The following is a 22,861-nucleotide window of genomic DNA, read 5'->3' as shown; positions in this document are numbered from 1 at the left end:
GCATCAGTTAGATTGTTATACAGAAATGGGATAAGTGCAGATTGTGACATTCTGATTTTTGCAAACCTTACACAATGAAAGAGGGTATGATCGAATGTCTCCACCTGACCCATATTGCATGGACATAGCCTCCTCTGTTTATCAATTTGTTGATATCTGCCAGAGAGCAGCATAGAAGGCATTAGATTGAATCTGGCCAGTGTTAAAGCTCTTCTTAATTTAGGGTTGGTGATCCACTGTAAATAATTGGCCATGTGTCCTTGTTCAATTGGAATAAGCAGGGTCAGGGGGGAACACGTTTTCCTCGCAGCTGTTATCATATCCCGATACTCTTGTTCTAATAGCTTAGTTTTCAAGCAGCTATATGCTTCTGATAGGGAAAGAGGGACTAATGACTCTAATGAAAAGCCAAGAGTGTTGATTTTTCCCTCAACTAGTTTCAGCCACCTAGAATTTGCATAGTCGGAAAGCATGAGGTGTAACAAACTGGAGTGATCCTGCAAATAGTGGATACGTAGCCAGTATCTGACAGTTCTCAGCCAGGCCATCGTGGCATATGATATTTGCCCGAAGTTCTAAACATAGGGCTGCATATGAAGCACACAATTCTGGTAAGCCCATAATTTTGTGGAAGAAACGGGACTGGGCTGTGTTTATATTTTTGTTTATAGCTCCGATCCAAATAGGTGCTCCATAGAGGAGCTGAGAGCCGCATTTAGCATTGAACACCTTCAATGCGGATGGTATATACTGGTGGCCCACAGTGAAAAAGAAACGCTGAATTGCTAGGGCACTGTTGTTAGCTGCAGCGAGTGCTAATTTCCTATGTACTGCCCAATTAAGGTTGCTAGTAAGAGTTATGCCCAAATATTTGAACTGGTTAACTTGTTCTATGGGTCTGTTATTGATGGTCCATGTATGACTAGGGGGTCTTCTAGCGAAGACCATTATTTTGGTTTTTTCATAGTTAATTACCAGTTCGTTCCTCTTACAATATTCAGCACAGCAATTTAAGAGACGAGTGAGACCAACTTTAGTGTGGGAAAGAAGAACGGTGTCGTCAGCATACAGTAACGCGGGCACGTGTTTAGTGCTTAGTTTGGGAACATGCCCATTGGCCTTCTGGAGGGTGGCATACCCAACGTACTGTTAAACGATAGTGTTGTCCACATACCTTCTTGAGCTTACCAATTCATGATCTTTTAGTATGATTGAAAATCGAGGCTCACCATAATTCAATGCAGCCTTATGTATGAAGAACATCAAAGAGTATTTAGACCATTCTCTCTGAGTTAGCCAGCACACTTCTGGGAAGGTACATGGGAACACTATGCTGTAGGTTATTTTGACCATATGTGATCTGATTATGAGGACCATTGGGACTCATATGAACCTCTTTGTGTTAGACACTGTGAGGATCCACTGAGGGTTTGAGAAACTGTTGCATACTAAACTGCTCTGTACTCTGTTGGATGCCAGTTCATCTTCCTCCTTTATTGATACCAAGACTAAAGCAAATCTAACTATGGTATCAGTACAGCCTCTGCTTGTGATAAAGTGTCAGTTATGGTTTCTAGGACATTGGGTGAAAGGTGGTAATCCATAGCAGTTATGCTGCTGTCCCTCACCCCCAATATCTGTTGGACCACATAACCTTCCACCTGAACCATTACCTGGCTCAGTTTCATCCTGATGAACATCTGAACTTGCTATGCCAATTGGGCTATTGGGAAGCCCCATGGTTTGAGTCTTCCCATTATGCTGATTCTTTTGTATCTGCTGCTGAATCATGGAAGGCGTGAGATTAATCATCTATAGATCTTCCCTCTCAGTACCAGTCTGTTTCCAAAGAAAGGCACTTGTTTGTGCTGAGAACAGATTGTTGGGATGGTGGCAACCTTGGATATTCAAGCCTCTAGACAGCCCCCTCAGCAGTCTGAGCCTGCCTTTTGGGGCCATTGAAACAGGTCTGTGCTCTTTTTGCCTCACCTGTTCTCTCCTGTATTCCAAATAGCAAAAGAGCTGTGGGCTAAACCTGCTTCTACAAATCAAGCAAGGTGTAACAAGAGTGTGTCATCTACAGCTGGATGGTTCTTTTCTTATCTCAACTTCCATCCAACTCCACTGTGGAGGCGTCCAAAGGAAAGGGAATGGTAGGATAACATTCAGTCCCAATGAAGAGGGAGGGAAGGTAGCTTAATGTTTTTGGAAGAAAGGTTTATACCACTGGAGAAATCACTTAAAAACTGTAATGATCTGTACTGCATGAGATGCCATCAGAATTCCTGCTGGAAAATATCTCATCAGGCCTCACATAATTTTGACATTGATTACATCTACTTCCATGGACGAGTCTCTAATATTTACTTGCAAATAGATTCTGATGTCCAAGCCTGTAGTAGAATGTTATGTCCACTACAAACATGCTCAGTTGAGTTCCACAGATCTCCCAAATGAAATAAAGATGCACACTGAAGGCTTTAGTGGGGAAGTCTCTTAAGAGAAAAGGCAGACAACAAGCTGGAATGTTTACAAAACTTTTTTCTTTGGTGACATTGGTGGGCTATGATGGGGCCTCTATCTTCCAAGGCCACACTAATACCATAACACTTCCTTTCTTGAGTCAGCCACATCAAATGGTTGAAACATTCAGTACTTTTTGAGGGACTCACAGCTGCCTACATCATAGTTAGTCAGCTATATATGAGATCTGGGTGGATTTGGCTTATCCACCATTTCTACCTGCAGAAGAACTCACAAGGGAACCAGCAAAGTTTCTTCACCCTCTGTAGTGGTGAACTCATCAATGGAACTTGGATCAAGGTATACTATTTACTCCAGAGCCACATCTCAGGCTAATTACAGATGCATGGCTGGGGCACCCACTGCAACATGAACTTCAGCAGTCGGCCATGGTCCTCCCAAGCAAAGATGTTTCAAATCAAATCCCAGTAGTTTCTGGCAATGTACAAAGTGCTTGTCTCAAGGGTACAAGTCAGTAGTGTTGGTGGCCAGTTACAGTAGAATCACTGTGTATTGCATTGGCAAGTAGGGTCATACAGCAACCATCACCATGAATTACTTTGCCTGCTGCCTGTGGGAGAACCAACATTGTTTACTCATGCAACATGAACAGTTCCCATTGCTGTTCATGTTGCATGAGTAAACAATGTTGGTGCAGACTTCCTCAGTTTCTAGGCCACTGTTACCCACACATAGGAGCTGAACAATGTATACCCAGGCATCTGATTGCTTGGAGAGTCGACTAACCAGGCTTTACCTCTCAGGCAGGATGGGATTCATCTAACTGACCAGTGATGGCTGTCCTAGAGTACATGTGCAGTCATTAGTGTCTAGGGGTGGCACACTCACCTCTCAGTCTCCATCTTTGTGACTTCTCACATGCAGACAGTCACTGTTCTTTCAGCTGATGGTTGAACTTCTGGGGATAATGTCTGAATTCACTTTCCTCAAGTTGGACATTTCATTTTTAATGGAATAAAATGGTTCTTTGACTATGCATGTTGGTCTTGCTGACTCCATCTAAATCTAGACCTGGTCCATCACACCTTCTACATGTCTCTGCCATCTAACACTAACCACATTCTCCATTCTATTGATATTAAGAGGGCTCTTTGATTCTCTGTGGACAGGGCTACTTTCTTTGGGCACCATAAGGGCCTTAAGACAGAGCTGTTCCGCCAGGTGCATGACTGAGGGCAGCAACGTTTTTCCATCTTGCTGGCCTCCCTTTCCCCTTCACTCTTCTTTCCCCCGCCTCTGATATGACTGATAAAGATATTGGGTGAGGGTATTGACTTGATTGATTTACCCTTGTTTTAAATGATGCCTATGGGATATTTTTTATCAATTTTATGGTTTTTATGTTATGAGTTCTTCATTGTAAGCTGCTCTGAGCTTGCTTGGGGAAGGGTGGTCTAAAAGACTAATACTAAAATAAATAAAAGTAAAATATATTTCTTGTGCTGCATTTTGGCCACAGAAAGGGATTGCCAGTATCTTCTTAGTCATGGGGTATCTTTCTACTACCCTCAGCTGCACTGCAAACTAACAAAAGTAGTTTCCTCCTCAGATGTTAAAGACCTAATCCCTGAAAATTATAGCAATGTTGTTGGCCATCTTCAGAGGTATTCCATTGACTAGACTTTGGAGAGTTGGAAGATTATGGACTGGACTCTAAAATAGTTAGATGGATATAGGGAGTTGGTTGGAGAACTGTACCCCAAAGCAGTTGTCAGTGGAATGTCATCTAATTGGATGGATGAGTAATGGGGTGTTGCTTGGCTTGGTTCTGGGACTGGTACTTTTCAATATTTTTTTATAAACCATCTGGATAAGGGGGTGGAAGGACTACTAATTAAATATGCAGGTGACACCATATTGGGAGGAGTAGTGAGCACCCCAGAAGATAGGCATGGAGTGCAACGAGATCTAAACACACTGGGATAGTGGACAGATGTGAAAAAGATGCAATTCAAAAAGAAGTACACAGTTCTAGATCAGGGTAACAAAAAGTAGAAGTATGCATACTGGATGGGGGATACACTTCTGGGTAACTGCAAGCTGTTTAACAGGTTGCCGTTCCCAAAAGAATCTAGCTGGATTGTAGGGAGTGAGCTGTTCCTGAGGAGGTGTTGCTTTTTTCCTACACTCCTCCATGGTTTCGTAATTCTTTTGACTCTGAATTGCTGAGTACTGAAAGAAAGAGCCAGCGTGGCATAGTGGTTAAGAGTGGTAGACTCTAATCTAGAGACCTGGGTTTGTTTTCCCCACTTCACAACATGAAGCCTGCTGGGTGACCATGGGCTAGTCATGGATCTCTCAAAACTCTTGGCCCCACCTATCACACACAATGTCTGTGGCGGGGAGGAGAAGGAAAGATTATTATAAGCGACTTTGAGACTCCTTAAAGGTAGAGAAAAAGGGGGTATAAAAACCAACTCTACCCATCTGCATTCCTGGCTGCCACCATGCTACTCCTTGAATTCCACTTTTAGGACATTTGCAAGGAGCCTCCATTCCTTGCCATTATTGCCTTGTGGCAGTGGCATCAGCTGTGACTCCTAGCATCCAGGGTATACAGACATATAGGATAGAGGCCGTGAGAGCCCTCAGACTTGCCTATCTACAGCTCATTCCCAAGCTCCATCCTCCATCTCTTGCCACTGCATGAATAATGACTGCAGCAACTGACCCAGTCATAGGGCAGGGAGAGACAGTCTCTAGCATTCACCCTGATTGCCTCTAGAAAGCATGGCAGGGATTACCGACTCCAGTGGTAATGAAGGTGAAGAATGGAGCCGGGGGGGGGGGGGGGGCCCCCACCCTGTAGCTGATTTGGCCGTGGCTATTGTAGCTGCAACTGAAGCAGTGGTACTTGGTGGCAGTGAGGGACTGAAACTGAAGGGTCTCAGAATCAGCTGTAGAGCTATTAGAGGGCCCACTCAGACTCCATCCCTCATTATCCCATACCTGTACAGCTCGTCAGTCATCCCTCTCTCACATGCCAGAGAGGCATTTTGGGCAGCCTACTGCTTGCGCTGCAGTTGGGGTCCCCAGGCAATTGCCCCAGTTGCTTATGGCTAAGACCTTCATGAATGGAGTCAGTAGTTTCATAATTAAAGAAGAGTCAGAACTTTGGATTTCAGTGGGGATTGTGACATATTTTCCTCTTGTTTCCACTAAATTTAAATCCAGCTGCCTCTGTTAAACTAACTTTCGAATTGAAAGAGAGATTTACTTGAGAAATAATAAAATTATCACCCGATATACGTTAATCAAGTTACCCTTGCTACCCTTGCTACTTAGAAAATGCAAACATTGAGATATTGATGACTTTGCAAATTCTAGTGGCCCCTATTGGTTTGGTCATGTGGCTTTATATGGCCTCTGTCTGCAATATAATGAGCAAAATCCAAGAATCATGTAAATTATTTTTTGAAGCAACTTTTGGTTTTTAAAATCATGGTACACATTTGAACTAGAAGATCTGGTTCCGTAGCAGAGAAATGTTTGCTTTGATGGCTTATCTCAAGATTAGTTAGCTGTATTTAGTGGTTTAAAATACATACTGCACTTTAATGGAGCCTAGTTTTGACTTAGGTAAGTACTGGTTGTCCCTAAGCGAATAAGTTTTCATAATTCATATTTGCTGTACTAAAATGACATGACTGTCTTACATATAATAAATGTCGGAATCGTCCCATAATTAGAGTAGTGGGGAAGAGAATGTGGTAAACATGGAGGAAAGAACTTGTTCTGCAAAGTGACACAGCTTGTTGTCTGCAAATTGTATTTCCATATTTCAGTTCTCGTAATTGAGGTTAAAGATCTAGATTTCCAATTGCCTGAAACGTTAGGCCACATTGTAAATCAGCCTCAATGGTCATGATTTAAATAGTTGTGTGGCTACAGCTTCTTCATTGTGGGGGATTCGTTGCGTGGCTGACAAATTCCTTAGCATTCCAGTATGCTGTCTAGTCCAATGTTCCATAAAGCCAAAAATTCCAATGTGTTGGTATAAATTTACCTTTTTTTAAAAAAAGCCTTTACCTCTCAGAAAAGGCAGGAGTGAGAACTGCTTGTCTGAAACATAGTAGCATAGCAAAACTTTTTCTGCTGGCTATTTGCTATAACTGCATCCATTTCCATACAGGAAATGTTCCTGGTACTGGTGGCAAGAGCTTAGGGTTGCCTGTAATACCATCTTGTTTGCTGCAGAGGCTGGGAAATCCCCCTGTGTCTCCGTTAGTGCATATCCCTCTTATGGACTGGGTTGCTGCCAATCTGCTTTTAAAAAGGATATTATTATTATTATTATTATTATTATTATTATTATTTTTATTATTATTATTATTATTATTATTATTATTGATACAAAACAGTTACACACAGCAAGCAAGATCAATATGCTGGATTTTGTATTACATCACACGTCGGACACTTCCCAAGCATCTAGGACTGTGATGTATCGACGAATTATTATTATTATTATTATTATTATTATTATTATTATTATTATTATTATTATTATTATTATTATTATTATTGACAAGGTCTGATGAATCAGTTGAACACTTTTTTCAGTTTAATGCCCAGCCCTAATAGCCTCTTCAGATATTTAACCCATTGTGAAATAAACCCAGTGAAAAAGACTGTTACAAGAGCAACAACTGCACCCTGGTTTGTGTGTTTTTAGAATGGTATTAGCCACCTCAAATGTTCTCAGGATTAGATAATATCTTTTAAATTCATGTATTTTTATGTTCGTCATTTGTGCTAGGCTTGATCGTCTCTTCATCTTACTGGATACTGGAACAACGCCTGTAACCAGGAAAGCTGCTGCGCAGCAACTTGGTGAAGTTGTGAAACTTCATCCCCATGAATTAAATAATCTTTTAGCAAAGGTAAGTAAATTTTGAACTATTACGATGTTGAATCTATTTCTGACTATTAATTAATTCTCCGTAAGGAATTTCTGAAACACTCAATTCATGGTGGAAACATGATGTAAGCAGTTTTATTTAAAGGCTATCCTGATTGAAAAAGCTCTTCTGCTTAGTTACATGATAAAGCATCTTCGCAATAGCAAATTGGCCTCTTGTTTTATTTGAAATACATGCCACACTTTCGCGAGTATTGATTCCTGGTGAATATGGAAACAGTCTTGAAACTCTTGAGTTATTGCAGTTGAAACCCTTGGATAAGCTTGATATATACTTTACTGTGGGGCACAGTTAGTGAGTCCTCTGGTGTTGTTCAAAGGGACATGTGGGCTGGTGGGCCAGACATATTTCTGGATGTATTTGTAAGTGCTTCCATGCCACCTATTTTCTCTCTTCTATAATGTGAAGGTTATGCCCAAATGTTAAGTATCTGTCATAGAACTGGCTAACCTCAGTAGGGCTTAGGTATAGGGAGCCTGAGTGTTGAAATGCTATTTGAAAATAGCTATTAAATCTTTAAATCTGATAGTTGAGGAGATGCACTGTTTTTAAAATCCCTCAATTAATAATAATAATTTTTAAAGTTTTTAAGTAGTGTTTTTTGTCAAATATTATTGGACCTCGTCAGATTATCTGAGAAGCTTTTTTTTCTGAGAACAGTGAACTTCATGTATGGAAATCACCTGTGTGTTTGATTGTACGATATCTTATCAAATATGATGGAGAAGTTGTAATTGGAAAGTGGTGAAGATTATTAGGTGGCTGCTGAATCATCTGCTTTGAAGTATTGGACCTAAATAATTGATGTTGAACTTCTTAAAGGTGTTGGTACACTTGAGGAGTACGAATTGGGATACTCGTATTGCAGCTGGACAAGCTGTGGAGGCGATAGTGAGAAATGTGCCAGACTGGAATCCAGCTCCAAGACCCAAAGAAGGTGATTCTAAGTAAATCATGTTGTATTACATAAGGTAGGGGTGGCCAACCTATGGTGTTCTAGATGTTCGTGGACTACAGTTCCCATCAGCCTTCCAGCATGGTCAACTGGCCATGCTGGCAGGGGCTGATGGGAATTGTAGTCCATGAACATCTGGAGCACCAAAGATTGGCCACCCCTGACATAAGGTATACTTGGATCAATTTCCTGTGCAACCTACTCTCTTAAATTTGTCTTGTCTTGTACTCTTGATCTTCCATAAAAAGACAAATGAATAGGGCTCTTCTTTCTACTGTATAAATTACACAAATGGTTCTTACCTGTTTTAACACATTGCGCTTCAAAGACTTGCATGGTAACTGTCAGTCTCATTTTTATGCTGCTGCTTCTTCGAGGGGCTCAGGGAGACATCCTGGTCTTTCCGCCTCTTCATTTTATCCTCACAACAACCTTGTGAGGTAGGTTGGGCAGAGTATCTGACTAACCCAAGGTGACCTGGTGAACTTTTCTAGAGAAGTGGGGGTTTGAACCCAAGTCTGCTTGGTCCTGTTTAAACATTCTTAACTTCTACACTAGGCTGTCTTTGTATATTTGTGTAGAACTGAATAAAATTGCCCTGTTTTCTGATAATTAAGTTTTCTGTTAATCAAGAACGTGGTTGTGAAAGTCCTGTGGAAGAGTCATCTGCCTCTGATCGGTTGCGTTTTGACAGATTTGATATCTGCCGACTCCTAAAGCACGGTGCTTCTCTTCTTGGTTCTGCCGGTGCAGAATTTGAAGTCCAAGATGACACAGCAGGTACGTGTTTCTTTAACCATTCTGCATATGCTTTGAGCAACATCATTTTCAAATGACTAAGAAACATTTTTATGGTTTTTCAGCTTTTGCAATTAGCTAAACTTCCATAATTTGGAGATTAAGCTAATTGCATTTGTCATCATCTTTCCACCTTAGTAGTTATCATGGGTGAGCAGATGAAGGAATTCACACATAACATAGTCGTGATCTGAATTTTTCTGGATCTTTTAAGTGCACAGCAGATAGCCCCATATTCTTTAAAGGAGGTTGTGTGCATAGTTCTGTTGCAGTTCTGTTGCTTTGAAATCTGGCCTCAGGACTTCTAAGGGTATATCTGAGCAGCATTTTGATGTAGTGTTTCATGAGGTGTGATTTGCAAAGCCAAGATAATCTTTTGTGTGCAATTGCACAACTGCGTAGCCTTTAGATGAAAAGGTAGAACTGGTTAGGAGTGTAGTTGTCAACATCATTACTTTTCCTACTTTTTCCAAGAGTCTACATACACAGTCTTGATTTGGGTTTATCTTTGATGTGACTTTGAGATGTTTAATGAGTACATAATTCATTATGATGTTTTCACTTTACTAATCTGAAGCGGCAAGTCAATCTTTTCCAGATGTTTGGTCTTTTGGCAGTAAATATGTATGTTTACTGATCTTGGTTTGGTAGAGTTCCATTGAGTGTAGTGAAAGTTGAATTGTAAACGGAACAAAACAGCTAAAAGCATCTGAGTGCTTGTATATTACTTATACTTTGTAACAAGCAGTAATTTCACTACTTAACATTAGTGAAGACTGCAGCAAACTATAGATTCTGTATGAAATCTGAACTTCCTTGGCAAGCTGGCTGCACTAGTTTGTAAACATGAGGCGCAATGTGCAACTTGAGCTTCCATGAAGTTTGTGAGATGAGGAGGGAAAGTCCTTTGGCAGAATGTTCGTGTCTAGATTTAAAACACGGCCACAACTTTCATGTTAGATAAACATATGATTTTCAAAATGTGACATAAAGTGGGCTTCTTCGTTTTGAAGGTGAGATTGATCCCAAAGAGAGGATTGCACGACAAAGAAAGCTGCTGCAGAAAAAACTTGGCCTTGATATGGGAGCTGCAATTGGAATGAATACGGAAGATTTATTCAATGATGAGGATTTGGACTACACTCCTGCTTCGTCGTTCCTTGTACACAAACAACCTGTAGGTAAACTCTCAGGCTGACTTGCAAGGACTACTGTGACTTGCTTTGTTTATGCGTCTGTCATTGTAAAGTATTAAGCTTTAAATACTTTGCTTATCTTATAACTTCAGTTTTACTAAAGTATGTTATGCCACACAATGATTTTATTTATTGTGTTGACTGGGAATGATATGGGAAGCTTTGGGCTGGTGGTCGAAGGATTCTTCCTACTGAAATTGCTGGCAAAGGAGACATGCTGTATCTTTGAATCTTTTCAGACTCTTCAAGCTGCTGACTTGATTGATTCAGAATTTCGGGCTGGTATGAGTAGCAGGCAAAAGAATAAAGCTAAAAGAATGGCCAAGCTGTTTGCAAAGCAAAGATCAAGAGATGCAGTTGAATCCAATGAAAAAAGGTACAGTACTAATTGGGTGGAAATAACAGTTCTAATACAAATTTTCCTAGTTTTATTTGCCTCTGTTTTTCTGCTAGTGATCACTGATCATGCATTTTGCTGGTTACTGTTTATTCAATGTGTGTTTGTATGAAATTGCACAAGATCCATAGTTTGAATGTGTTTTCATTTGAAATGGCTAATTTCTGGATGTTGCTGTTGTTCCTGTATGGATGTAAAAAAGAACAGTGTATTATATGGCAAGCCATTATTAAATAGCCTGAAATTTGCAATCATAAGAACATTTAGTGTTTCTTTATAGCAACGATAGCACTGATGGAGAGCCAGAGGAGAAGAGAAGAAAAGTTGCTAATGTTATCATCAGTCAGCCTGCAACTGATTCCAAACTTTTGGTAGACAGTACGCCAGAAGAGGTACGGTACACCCTTTTAATGATATTTTAATGGTTGATTTGGCCAGAGTTAGTTAATTTAACTCCCATTCCTTCTGTGGGAAAATTAAACAGCCGCTGATCGCTAACCCATTGAAAATAGATAGCATTAGCTAGATCAGGGGTAGGGAACCTGCGGCTCTCCAGATGTTCAGGAACTACAATTCCCATCAGCCCCTACCAGCATGGCCAATTGGCCATGCTGATAGAGGCTGATGGGAATTGTAGTTCCTGAACATCTGGAGAGCCGCAGGTTCCCTACCCCTGAGCTAGATCATGTTCTGTGATTCAGTCTCTATCCTGAATTACTTGGTGTTCCTAATGTCTGAGGAACAATAGCACTAAACTGATCTTTGGGGAGCAGTTGGCTGGAATTATAAATGAAGATGCTTATTTAACTAAATGTCTGCATCAAAGCAGTTTTTGGGGTGGTGGGAATTTGAGCAGATGATTCAGAGGCGGTGTCTAAAGTTATAACCAACCCAAGCTCATTAGTGCTGCTGGGTAGTCTTGGTTGATGAGGAATGTCTTGTGGTGGACTTTCAATCTGGAAAGTATCAAATGCATTGCACACCTCAGGCTGATGATTAGTAGTCAACACCATGTATTCAAATATTGTACAATCACAATTACTAATATAATTGTCAACAGTACATCATTTTCTCTCAAACAATTTTTCATATAATGCTTACTAAATGTTCGCTTCAAATGTAAATAATAATATCCAAACCAGGATCACTCTATCTTGTCAATATCACCATACGTAGCTTTTTTTGTAGACATGTATACATATAGTCCATATTTCTATCAGTGTCCAATCAATTTCTTGTAGTCCAATGTCAAGGGCTCCTTAAAAGTCAGACTTGGAGGTCTCTTCGTCTTGTGTGTATCGAGAGAACTCCGGTGCGATGCCTGACTGCCATGTAGTTAAGATGGACTTTCAATCTGTTCGCATGTAACAGGTTTCTGTGCTTGAGGTTGCTTCTTTCACCCTGTTTGTCTGGATTTCAGCTACTTTTTGTTCAGTTTCATATTGGGGTGCTGTGTGGTTTCCAGGCTATATGGCCGTGTTCTAGCAGCATTCTCTCCTGACATCTTCAGCCACAGATGCAGGCGAAACGTCAGGAGAGAATGCTGCTAGAACATGGCCATACAGCCCGGAAACCACACAGCACCCCAGTGATTCCAGCCGTGAAAGCCTTCGACAATACAGTTTCATATTTTTCCAGCGTAACAATCCTATAAAAAGCCAAGACTAAATGTTTTACTTATTCTGTCTCTTTACAACTCAGAATTTTGTTTGGTTTATAGAATCATCTTAGTATGCCATAACTGAATCCAGATGATTATTTAAAGTGCATGTGCCCTGTCAAAAAAAATAATTGAGCGATTTGGGGTATGAATTTTACAATCGGTTGGTGAACTGACTTTGTGTTTTTGTCTTTATTAGACTAACGAATGGCCTTTGGAAAGTTTTTGCGAAGAAGTATGCAATGACCTCTTTAACCCATCATGGGAGGTAAACCCATTTGATAGGCCCTTACTAAGCACCTAGGGCTGTATCCAGCCCGTTTATTTGCTCTGTTTCACTCGGTTATCTCCGTACTACAGTCCTCATCCCACATGACTTTTAAGGTGCAGTTCTTATGATTGTCAATGTGTTGTTGCTTTTGGGGCAGTCAGGTTGCCTCCTTTTTCCATTAGCTGTTTGGATCCAGCCATCAGTTGTTTTTGAAATTATTGGGTGTAATAGAAATTTTCTAGTTTGGCTGATTCCTGTTCAGTTAGTGAATACGTTTGTTTGTGTTGGCAATAACAAAGCAGCTTTGTTCAGTTGTATTATTCTGTGCCAGTTTTTAACAATTAGCATTTGATAGTCATCACACATCCAATGGGAGCATTGACTATGTAGGCTTAATTCCGATATGAGGACTCAGCCATAGATTTACCACTGCAGATGTGCTCTAGGCTTCTTCCGCCCCTTTTGTATACTGTTTTATTCTTCCTCTGCTTCTTGGGTCACAGTTTGCCGTAATTCTTGAAATGGGTGCTACGTGCAACTTGCATCCAAATCTAAACTCTGCTTGTAAGCATTCTGCTTCTAAATGTCAGTGCTAACCGCCAAGAAGACGACGACTTCTAAGCATGGTTTCTGGTTCGAGGCAACTTACAGTTAGCAGTAACCATGCTTTCCCATGTTGTAACATTAGAGCAGTGGTTGCAATAGGAAGCGAATGGGTTGGCATGTACACAGCGATCCACTGCTCATTTCTGGAGATCAGATGGTGGGTTGGTCTGATTTGAATTATGCTGACAAATGTGCCCATGCAGAATTTGTAAGGATGCAAGAAACTTATTTAGGTAAAAGTTTACAAGAATTATCTATCAAACCATGTGACCTGGATAGGCTCGCTCAGTCTCATATCTTGGAAGAAGTATTGCTGGTCATGGTCAATATTTGGATGGAAGACCCTCAAGGAATACCAGGTTCGCTATGCAAAGTCATGGAAAAGCAAACCACCTCTGAACCCCCCTTGCCTTGAAAACCCTGCAGGATCACCTGAAGTTGGCTGTAACTTCACAGGGAGGAAAAAACTCAAAATAGAAATTCATTCTGACAATCTTAAAAGGCATGCCAGTGGTTTTAATTGTTCTTTGCATGTCTTAGTAAAGAGGAGCATCTGCCTTTCAAGTAAGAGCTACCATCTCCTTGACTGTGCAGTAAGCATTGTTAGGGTATGTTAGATGATATAACTGGCCAAAAGAGTATTTGCTGAAATCACCAATTATTTTGGTTCCTATTTTCTGTAGACTCTTTCAGACTTTTTTCAGGTGGCTTCATCTGGAAGCATCACAGTGCTAACATATAGAGAGCCTAAGTATAGCTACTGTTTTAGCAGCATTATAGGTCACTACTACTGGTTTTACTACTTAATTACACACTTAATCGAAATACAGAGGATAGTGGTTTTCTCCAAGTACAATCAAGATTATTTCTAGATGGTTTGCTTTTCATGGCTTTTTCATTTGTACAGCAATGTGTTATTTCCAGTTGCCTTCATATTACCTGTTGGCCTTGTTTCAGGTAACTTTCTATTCTTAACTCTAAGATCTTACCGGTAATCTGTTTTGCTCTTTTAACTTTTTAGATCCGACATGGCGCAGGTATTGGATTGAGAGAGGTACTTAAAGCTCATGGGAAAAGTGGCGGCAAAATAGGAGACAGCACTATAGAAGAGGTAAGCAAAGAGGAGGTTAAATGTAGACAGGATACTTCATTTGTAATTCAACTTGTTCACTGCTCTAACTTCCTTATTCACTTCTACCCATTAAACATGAAGCTGTAACGTTGTGGTGGCAAACCTTTGCATGCTGGCAGGGGCTGATGGGAATTGTAGTCCATAACATCTGGAGTGTCAAAGGTTCGCCACCACTGCTTAATACATTATTCATTGTAGTCATGAGAACTTTAATCTGAACAGAAAAGAAATTCCTTCTCTTTTGGATGAGACAGATCATTCTAAAATAAAGTAGATTTAAAATCCATTGTAATCCATTGTACATGGGAGGAATTGTATTTGTGGTGCTTGACAGAACCCTTCCTTTGTATTATAAGCACACTTGAGTGGCTTTCTGAAATTTGTATGTAGTCCCTTCAGTAAGATGGGATGAGTAGATCCGTTAACATTTTGATTTTTAACATTTTGTATACCAGTGCAGAAATGTCATTTTTCTACATAAATCCTTGTAGTTGGGTTTCAGTTCATTGTGTTCAGTGTTAAGCATCATTGCTAATCACAAAATGTATAACGTGACTTAACTTACCAGAACAGCTCTGTATTAATTCTACATGTTCAGTTGACTGTACTTTTTTTGTGAGATCCTAAAAAAGAAGATTGAGGATATTTTAACTCTTTAACTGTCTTTAAATAGATGATCCAGCAGCACCAGGATTGGCTGGAGGACTTGGCTATCAGGCTCCTTTGTGTGTTTGCATTAGATAGATTTGGCGACTTCGTTTCAGATGAAGTAAGTATCAGTCTTGGGAAGTGCATCATAGTTGGCATAACAGTTTTCATTTTAAAATTCCTTTCTGCTATTCTGCTGGGTGGTTTTTTTCCTTAAATCTTAGGTTGTGGCTCCAGTTCGAGAGACTTGTGCTCAGACCCTGGGAGTGGTGCTGAAATACATGAATGAGACTGGCGTTCATAAGACAGTGGCAATTTTGCTAAAGTTACTTGCACAGGAACAGTGGGAAGTAAGGCACGGTGGCCTGTTGGGGATAAAATATGCTTTAGCAGTTCGTCAGGTAAATGGTTTTAATGTTCTTCAACTTTAACTTACTTTATGTTTTCTTGGAGGAGAGGAAGGTGTTCACAAGAAGAAGAAGAAGAGGAGTTTGGATTTATATTCCCCCTTTCTCTCCTGCAGGAGACTCAAAGGGGCTTACAATCTCCTTGCCCTTCCCCCCTCACAACAAACACCCTGTGGGTGGGGCTGAGAGAGCTCAGAAGAGCTGTGACTAGCCCAAGGTCACGCAGCTGGCGTGTGTGGGAGTGTACAGGCTAATCTGAATTCCCCAGATAAGCCTCCACAGCTCAGGCGGCAGAGCTGGGAATCAAACCCAGTTCCTCCAGATTAGATACACGAGCTCTTAACCTCCTACGCCACTGCTGCTCCAAGTGGCGTTATCTTACATGGATTAACCAGATATGTTGATTAACATACATTTACCCAGCCTGCAGCCAAGTGACATGATTTACCAGACCAGTTAGCAGAGTTGTCTGGTTGTATGGGTACCAGTTAACAAAACCTTTAGTGAATAATTATTTGGACTGGGCCTGCTTGTGTAACCTACACTTGCACTGGTCTTTCCTACCCAGTCAGTGCCAGATAAGAGGGTTTGTTCTAGTCTGGCTTGAGTTAAAAATATTGATTTTTGCAGATAGGATATGGAAATTGTTTTAAAACAAATATTTCACATATTAATAAAGCATCTATGGATTTTGTACACTTTAGAAGAGGTAGTGGGCCTGCTTGCATGTTTGTCCTCCGCTAAATCCTTTGATCTTTATTACAACCATCTTTGCAGGACTTAATTGATACATTGTTGCCTAAAGTCTTACCTGCAATAACTGAAGGTCTGCAGGATCTGGATGATGACGTCAGAGCTGTTGCTGCTTCATCTTTAGTGCCAGTGGTGGAAAGTCTTGTTTTCCTTCAGCCACAGAAAGTAAGTGGAGCACAGCTACGTTTTGAAGGTGGTGGTGGTGGTGGTGGTGGTGGTGGTGGTGGTGGTGAAGAAGAAGATTCAAAATACATGTTTTGTGAAAGTAATTTTTTTTGGCATTTTTTTTATTTTTAGGTACCCTTTATTCTTAACATATTATGGGATGCACTTCTGGAATTGGATGACCTGACAGCTTCTACAAACAGCATCATGACCCTTCTTTCATCCCTTCTGACTTACTCTCAAGTCCGAAAATGCAGGTAATTGTGATCTGCATCCTCAGTGATGGAAGTCTCCTATCAAGACCTTAGCTCAATTAATACATAGTTAAACAACCTACTTCCTTCTGATTGCATTGAGTCCAAACTCCAATAGCTGTTTGTTTTCTTCTGGAATATTTTTAATCCTGTCGCTCACCATGTTACTTTGCACTGTTGCTTAGACAGAGAGTGATAGGTTTGTACAACCTTAGAAAGTTGAATATTGAAAGATTAATAGATCTGCATTGTTTAAAATACTTTAATAGAGATGTAAAACTTCTAGAAATGATGAAGTTATGGGAAAGCAACATTGTCTCTCCTTCCAGAAAAGAAATATCCAGAAACAATTCAAAATGTGTAGTCCTTGACCGATTACCCACTGCAGCCTGTTCCTCACCACACTCTGGCATGAGAAATTGCACCAGAAGCGCTCTTGCTTTTCCCGGGGAAAGCAAGAAGCATGTGCTGGGCAAGAGGAAGTGCGTCGGGACAACAAATGTTGCCCCAACGCACTTCCTCTCTCTTGGTGCTCCGCAAAGAGGAAGCATGTTGGGACAAGATTTCTTGCCCTGATGTGCTTCTGGTCCCACCACGCACCACAGCATCAGTAGGTAATCGGCCCAAGTTTCCCAAGAGGCCGTTGATGCCCACATTGCAAACAACTCTTCCTTTTAAAACTGTCAAAGCTTAAAAAATCTGAATGTTGAATTACATTTTAGAATGTGCTTTTTTCTATACAATTGGATCCTGTCTTTCTTCCCACTCAGTTCAGTACATGGTTCTCCTTCCCCCATGTTTTCTGTACAATAATCCTTTGAGTAATTGAGGCTGAAAAAGTTGATTTGCCACCCTAAGCAGAATTGCGCCACTTTCAGTCTACTGAAGTCAATGGCACTGTGAGGAATTAGTCCAAGGTTATACAGTGAGCGTTACAGAGGAGTGGGTATTGGAAACCAGCTCCCCTTGTCCATCATTCATCTGTTTAGTAGTGTGGCACCCTCATACACAGTAAATGTCCTAATAACTGGATAAAACTAACCATTTGAAATCCATATGTTCTTTAAACTCTTAATGTATCCTGTAATTCACTAGTGTCAAAACTCCAAAAGAGCAACAGCTTCTAATTCTGAAATACCACTTTTACCTCTATAGATTTCCGGGAATTTGCACAGAATTGAAACTTTCTTCTCTACATTCTAACAAGTTAGCTTTTTATTTGATATGTGTGTTTTTGAACACAACCGGGTTTTACAAAGTATTTTAAAAGCATTTCGGAGTGAAAAATATTTCATTTTGGAGATTGGAATTTCCCCAAAATGTCCAGTTTTTTCATTGAAAAAGCAAAAAATCTGGCTGGGAGTCTTGTTCCCCCCCCCCCCAACTTTTTCAGTCCAATCTCTCTGACCCATCATATCCCCACACCTGGAATGGCGGGGGGGGGGGGGGGACTAAGGGACAATTGCTACAAAGGGTCACAAACTGGAATAAGTAGTTTTTTAAAAGGGAAGGACTTCATTCCTGTACATATAGTATGAAAGATAGCCTCATGTAGTGGTTAAGAGCGTTGGACTCTAATCTGGAGAACCATGTTTGTTTCCCCACTCCAACACATGAAGCCTGCTGGGTGGCCTTGGACCAGTCACAGTTCTGTCAGCACTCTCTCAGCCCACCAGTGGCAACCCCCCCCCCCTCTTGCCTTGAAAACCTCCCACCTTGAAAACCTTAAGAGGTTGCATAATAAGGCAGCTGTGGCTTGACAGCACTTTCCACCATCTCCATGATGGTTCATGTTCCTAGGTACTTGGACCACAAGTCCTCTCTGTACCATCATGCATCATGATGGAAACAATAATTTTGAAGGACTGTTTTGAAGTGTGCATGAATGATTTTCATGAATTGATTTCTTGTATTCCAAAAGGCAAAGCGGGCCTCTGATGTTGTAGGGGTTGTACAGTAGTGGTTGACATTCTTTGCCTGTATAATGTCTCCTGTTCAGTCTCTTTGCTCTTCTACATATTTGGTGGTGTAATTATAAGCCTAAAGTAATAAAAAAAAAGTTAAACATCTTTATCTAGTATCACTGTATATGTTTTCCTACAGAAAGGCAATCAGTTGTTCTGTGTATTTAGGATCTAATTGATCCCAAAACCCATGTTTAAACGTTGAAATCTTACACTTGTTAGTATATGACATAGATATAATGATTAAAATAAGTTGCTCTCAGTATCAAATGTTCACATATCCAGGATGCTTTGGGATTTTGTTGATGCTTCACTGCCACATACTGGAATATGGACTGATACTATTCTTGGTGCTGGTTCAGCTTTTACTTTCTAGGGAGAACAGTTAAGCCAGTGTGAGTCTGGTGTACATTGCACCCAATCACTGTAGAGAGAAAAGTAACCAACTTACATGAATGCAATATTCTCTTCTAATCTGTCCCAGGAGGGGATGGGTACTTTTATACATCAAGTAGTTGTGAGAGCCCTTGTCCAAATTACCAAGGTTCACCTAATTAGTTGCTGGCTTCCCCCTGCAGTAAATCAGAAGAGTATACAACTGGACTAGTGCTTAGTAGACAGTATTGCTGGGTGGTGATGGGGGAGATAAACTCTGTACAGTTTCATCCCACCATTTAGAAACATAGGTATTGAAAGTTAATTTTTTTCCATGCCATCTTGGATATTGGAATAAATGAACCAGTAGTCTTCATTAGTTTGATTTTTTTTACAGTGTATTTCTGTCTAGATTATTCCATCTCTGTGAAATTAATGGGCTTAGAATTGAGGAAGTTTGCGTACTATTACATTGGAAATATCTTCGTTTTAAGATGTAAAACATGTACATTGCTTGTATTTATAATACCTATAGGATTTTATAAATTTTACAGCATATATCTTCATTACCAATAAGAATTTGATTTATTTTCTTACTTTCCATTTTTATTCCAAACCACCTCAGTATTCAGCAATCACTAACAGTTCTGGTACCGCGTGTGTGGCCATTCCTACATCATACAATCTCATCTGTTCGAAAAGCTGCACTGGAAACTCTGTTCACTTTACTGTCTACACAAGATCAGGTAACTGGTTTTTGTATGGCTAATTTTAGGCGAATGAAAGGAAATTTTAATGTATATAGCTTAATATGCATACGTACTGTATTGATTTAATTTCTGTATTTAAAATTGAAGCAGTGTACATAATACTTTGACGAAGTGCAAAGCAAATTGGCAAAGCAGTTTGTGAAAAATTATATCTTAATTCCATACGGGAGTATTATATATTGCCTTTCGCAACACCTCAAGATGTTTGGAATTTTCCTCCTTTTTTTTTAGAGCTCTGCAGCCTGGCTTATTCCCATTTTGCAAGACATGTTAAGACACATCTTTCAGTTCTGTATTTTAGAAAGTAATCAAGAAATCCTGGAGCTCATTCATAAGGTATGCCTCCTATTGGAATTTTTTTTCCTGTTAGTTCTGTTTCCTTGCTTTTTTTGTTTGACCCATATTTTGGTTTTAGTATTACCTAATCTTTAATGTTTTGTACTGTACAGTATCAGATGCAGTTTGTGTTTTATGTTCTGAGAGGTCTTACATCAGTAATTAGAGATAATCAGAAAGACTGTGTATCTTTTAAATTGATTATAAATGTGTTCGTGTTTAGGTGTGGCTGGAATTGTTAAGCAAGGCATCTCCACAATACGTGGTAGCAGCTGCTTGTCCGTGGATGGGAGCTTGGCTCTGTTTGATGATGCAGCCTTCTCACTTGCCTATTGACTTAAATATGTTACTAGAAGTGAAAGCCAGATCAAAGGTGAGAAAAACAAACTGTAGGTTTGGACAACAAAATATTGTTTTGACCACACAAGTATTTGTCATAAGTATTCACTCTAACTGTACTCTGTTCTAGGGTAAAGCTGTAAATGCATGACTGCAGTTCAAAATACTGCAAATTATCTTACAGTGTTTAAAGATATTATTCAAATGCCGCTTTAGTCAAAAACATTATGGCCTGCACTGGGAAATACAGAAGTTTGATAAAATAGCATTTATATTGCCCCAGATGGTAAGACACACCTTTTTGTGAATTTGCACCTGCCATTTTCTTTCCCCACGGAACTGGCAAGTGCAGTACTGACTTTCTGGGGCTATTTCAGGTTGGAAAAACAGTGTGTCGAGGAAAGCCAAAGTCCCCTCTTCCTGTGATTCCAAGCCAGATTGGGCCCACAGATGTGTGGGAATTAAGTTCTGAGCACAGAACATCCATCACACATCCGATCGGAACATGTCTGGTGATCCTGAGGACTAATAAATGATTGAGCCCTTAAGCTTGACATTCTGCTGTTCCTTCCACTTGTACTGTTGAGATGAGCAGCCTCTAGAAAATAGTAAATTCTGTTCAGTCAGAGGGATGATGCGATGCTGCTATCAATCTGTCCACTTATACTGCAAATGCCCTGGAGCATTGTTTTATGATTGGGCATGTTGAATGTCTTGAATAGCTTTCATTGAGTCTGGCTCTGTTAATATTTCACCAGAATGATGCTACCAAGCATAGCATGGCCTGCATTTTTAAAAAATGTTCCTTCTGTTGTTTTTTATTCTGGAATTCATGAAGCAGGTAATGCATAATATTTAAAATAGTTGGGGTTGGGTAGATCAGAGGCTTCTGACTTAATTGTAGAGCATCTTCCTGAGTCAAACAACCATTGTGAAGGCTCAGGTTCGTGGCTAAAATTAAGATGAGTTCTAATTAGATGAGTGGAAAGATATGGAGTATTTCTTTAGAATCCTTAAGGGAAGGAGGTCCAGGACATCCAAAGTGATTTAAAGAGGAAGACATTGTTCTTTTCGCAGTGGAAATGTGCCATGTAGTGTAGTTCACTGCCTGAAGCAAAGTGTTTTAATCTACCGTTTTGGAAGGAGAGCTAGCGCTTGTGCTTCCTAGCTAATGCTTGAATGATGCAGCAACAATCTGCTTCGCAGATTTCAAACACTGCCACTTGATACAATTGAAGATCTAAATCAGAAGTTGGAATAGAAAAGCCACTGAAGTAACTGACTGATAACTAAGCAAAATGCCTTTTAAAAGTGTTCCAACTTCTCCCCATATTTCAGTTACTATATAAAATCAAACGTTGTTTGGGAAATGTTTGGGTTCTGTAGTACCACTAACCTGAGAATATTAATTCTTAATGTTCTGGTGAGAAAACGTTGGGTATGCGACTCTGTCAGATACAGACTTAATTTTGTCTCTTGTTCGCAGGAAAAAATTGGTGGCAAAGTACGACAAGGTCAAACGCAGACTAAGGAGGTGATTCAAGAGTACATCGCGGGAGCAGAAAGTGTTGCCGAAGATCCAGCAACCAGGGATTATGTTGTTATGAGAGCACGAATGATAGCAGCAAAGTCAGTTTATTATTCAGAATCTTAAATATGTTGTTAAAAGCAATAAGAGTTTATAGATAAGACTAGTTTTTTATAAACTAGTTCAAGTTAGATTGTACAGAACATGATGTGATTGTTCGAAATGTAATAAATAAAATATTAGTTGTTGTTGTTTTGTTCCAGATTGCTTGGAGCGCTTTGTTGCTGTATTTGCGATCTGAGTGTGAATGCCCTTACGCAAGAAATAAAGCCAGCTGAATCACTAGCCCAGCTACTACTTTTCCATTTGAATTCCAAGTCTGCTTTGCAGAGATTTAGTGTTGCATTAGTAATCTGTGAGTGGGCTGCTTTGCAGAAGGTACGACACTTATGGCTAAAATTCATGTTTTTCAAAATAAATAGTTTGTCCCTCTGTTGCAGTATGATAATTGAAAGGTAGCACAGAAGGAAAGGGTAAATGCTGTTCAACCGCTTGATAATGCAAGGCTCCAGTCTATTTTTAAATTTTAAATAAATGACAGGACTGTGATTCAGTGTTGTTGATGCATACAGGCTGGGATTCTGAGAGCTTCTGTAGACATAGTTGTGGTGAGATGGCCTTTTGGCTGGAGCCATCGATCCCAATGCCATTATCAAAACTGGCTTTCAGAATTCCCTTGAAATTCGGTAGTGATTTAAGGGGGCGGTAGATTAAAAGACACAAGTCACCAATTCTGTTGGGCGCACTATTTACTAGATGCATGGTCCTTTTGGATACTGGG

General features: G+C 40.1%; 1 protein-coding gene across 2 annotated transcripts in view; it reads left to right on the top strand.

Moving 5' to 3' along the window:
- Positions 1–22,861, top strand: part of BTAF1 (B-TFIID TATA-box binding protein associated factor 1) — a 52,976-nt gene that overhangs the window by 5,202 nt on the left and 24,913 nt on the right. For both annotated transcript variants that reach the window (XM_048505948.1, XM_048505949.1), the window contains exons 2-18: positions 7,304–7,427; positions 8,289–8,403; positions 9,055–9,201; positions 10,233–10,396; positions 10,655–10,791; positions 11,093–11,204; positions 12,672–12,740; positions 14,371–14,460; positions 15,155–15,250; positions 15,354–15,530; positions 16,314–16,454; positions 16,587–16,711; positions 19,673–19,793; positions 20,049–20,153; positions 20,377–20,526; positions 21,979–22,121; positions 22,284–22,458. In XM_048505948.1, the coding sequence (XP_048361905.1) occupies positions 7,304–7,427; positions 8,289–8,403; positions 9,055–9,201; positions 10,233–10,396; positions 10,655–10,791; positions 11,093–11,204; positions 12,672–12,740; positions 14,371–14,460; positions 15,155–15,250; positions 15,354–15,530; positions 16,314–16,454; positions 16,587–16,711; positions 19,673–19,793; positions 20,049–20,153; positions 20,377–20,526; positions 21,979–22,121; positions 22,284–22,458 (2,191 nt within the window). The remainder of the gene's footprint in view (positions 1–7,303; positions 7,428–8,288; positions 8,404–9,054; positions 9,202–10,232; positions 10,397–10,654; positions 10,792–11,092; positions 11,205–12,671; positions 12,741–14,370; positions 14,461–15,154; positions 15,251–15,353; positions 15,531–16,313; positions 16,455–16,586; positions 16,712–19,672; positions 19,794–20,048; positions 20,154–20,376; positions 20,527–21,978; positions 22,122–22,283; positions 22,459–22,861) is intronic.

Source organism: Sphaerodactylus townsendi, linkage group LG08 (genome assembly GCF_021028975.2).
Source record: "Sphaerodactylus townsendi isolate TG3544 linkage group LG08, MPM_Stown_v2.3, whole genome shotgun sequence".
Classification (NCBI taxonomy): Eukaryota; Metazoa; Chordata; class Lepidosauria; order Squamata; family Sphaerodactylidae; genus Sphaerodactylus; species Sphaerodactylus townsendi.
The sequence above is the reverse complement of the archived record's forward strand: the minus strand, read 5'-3'. Positions and strand labels throughout refer to the sequence as shown.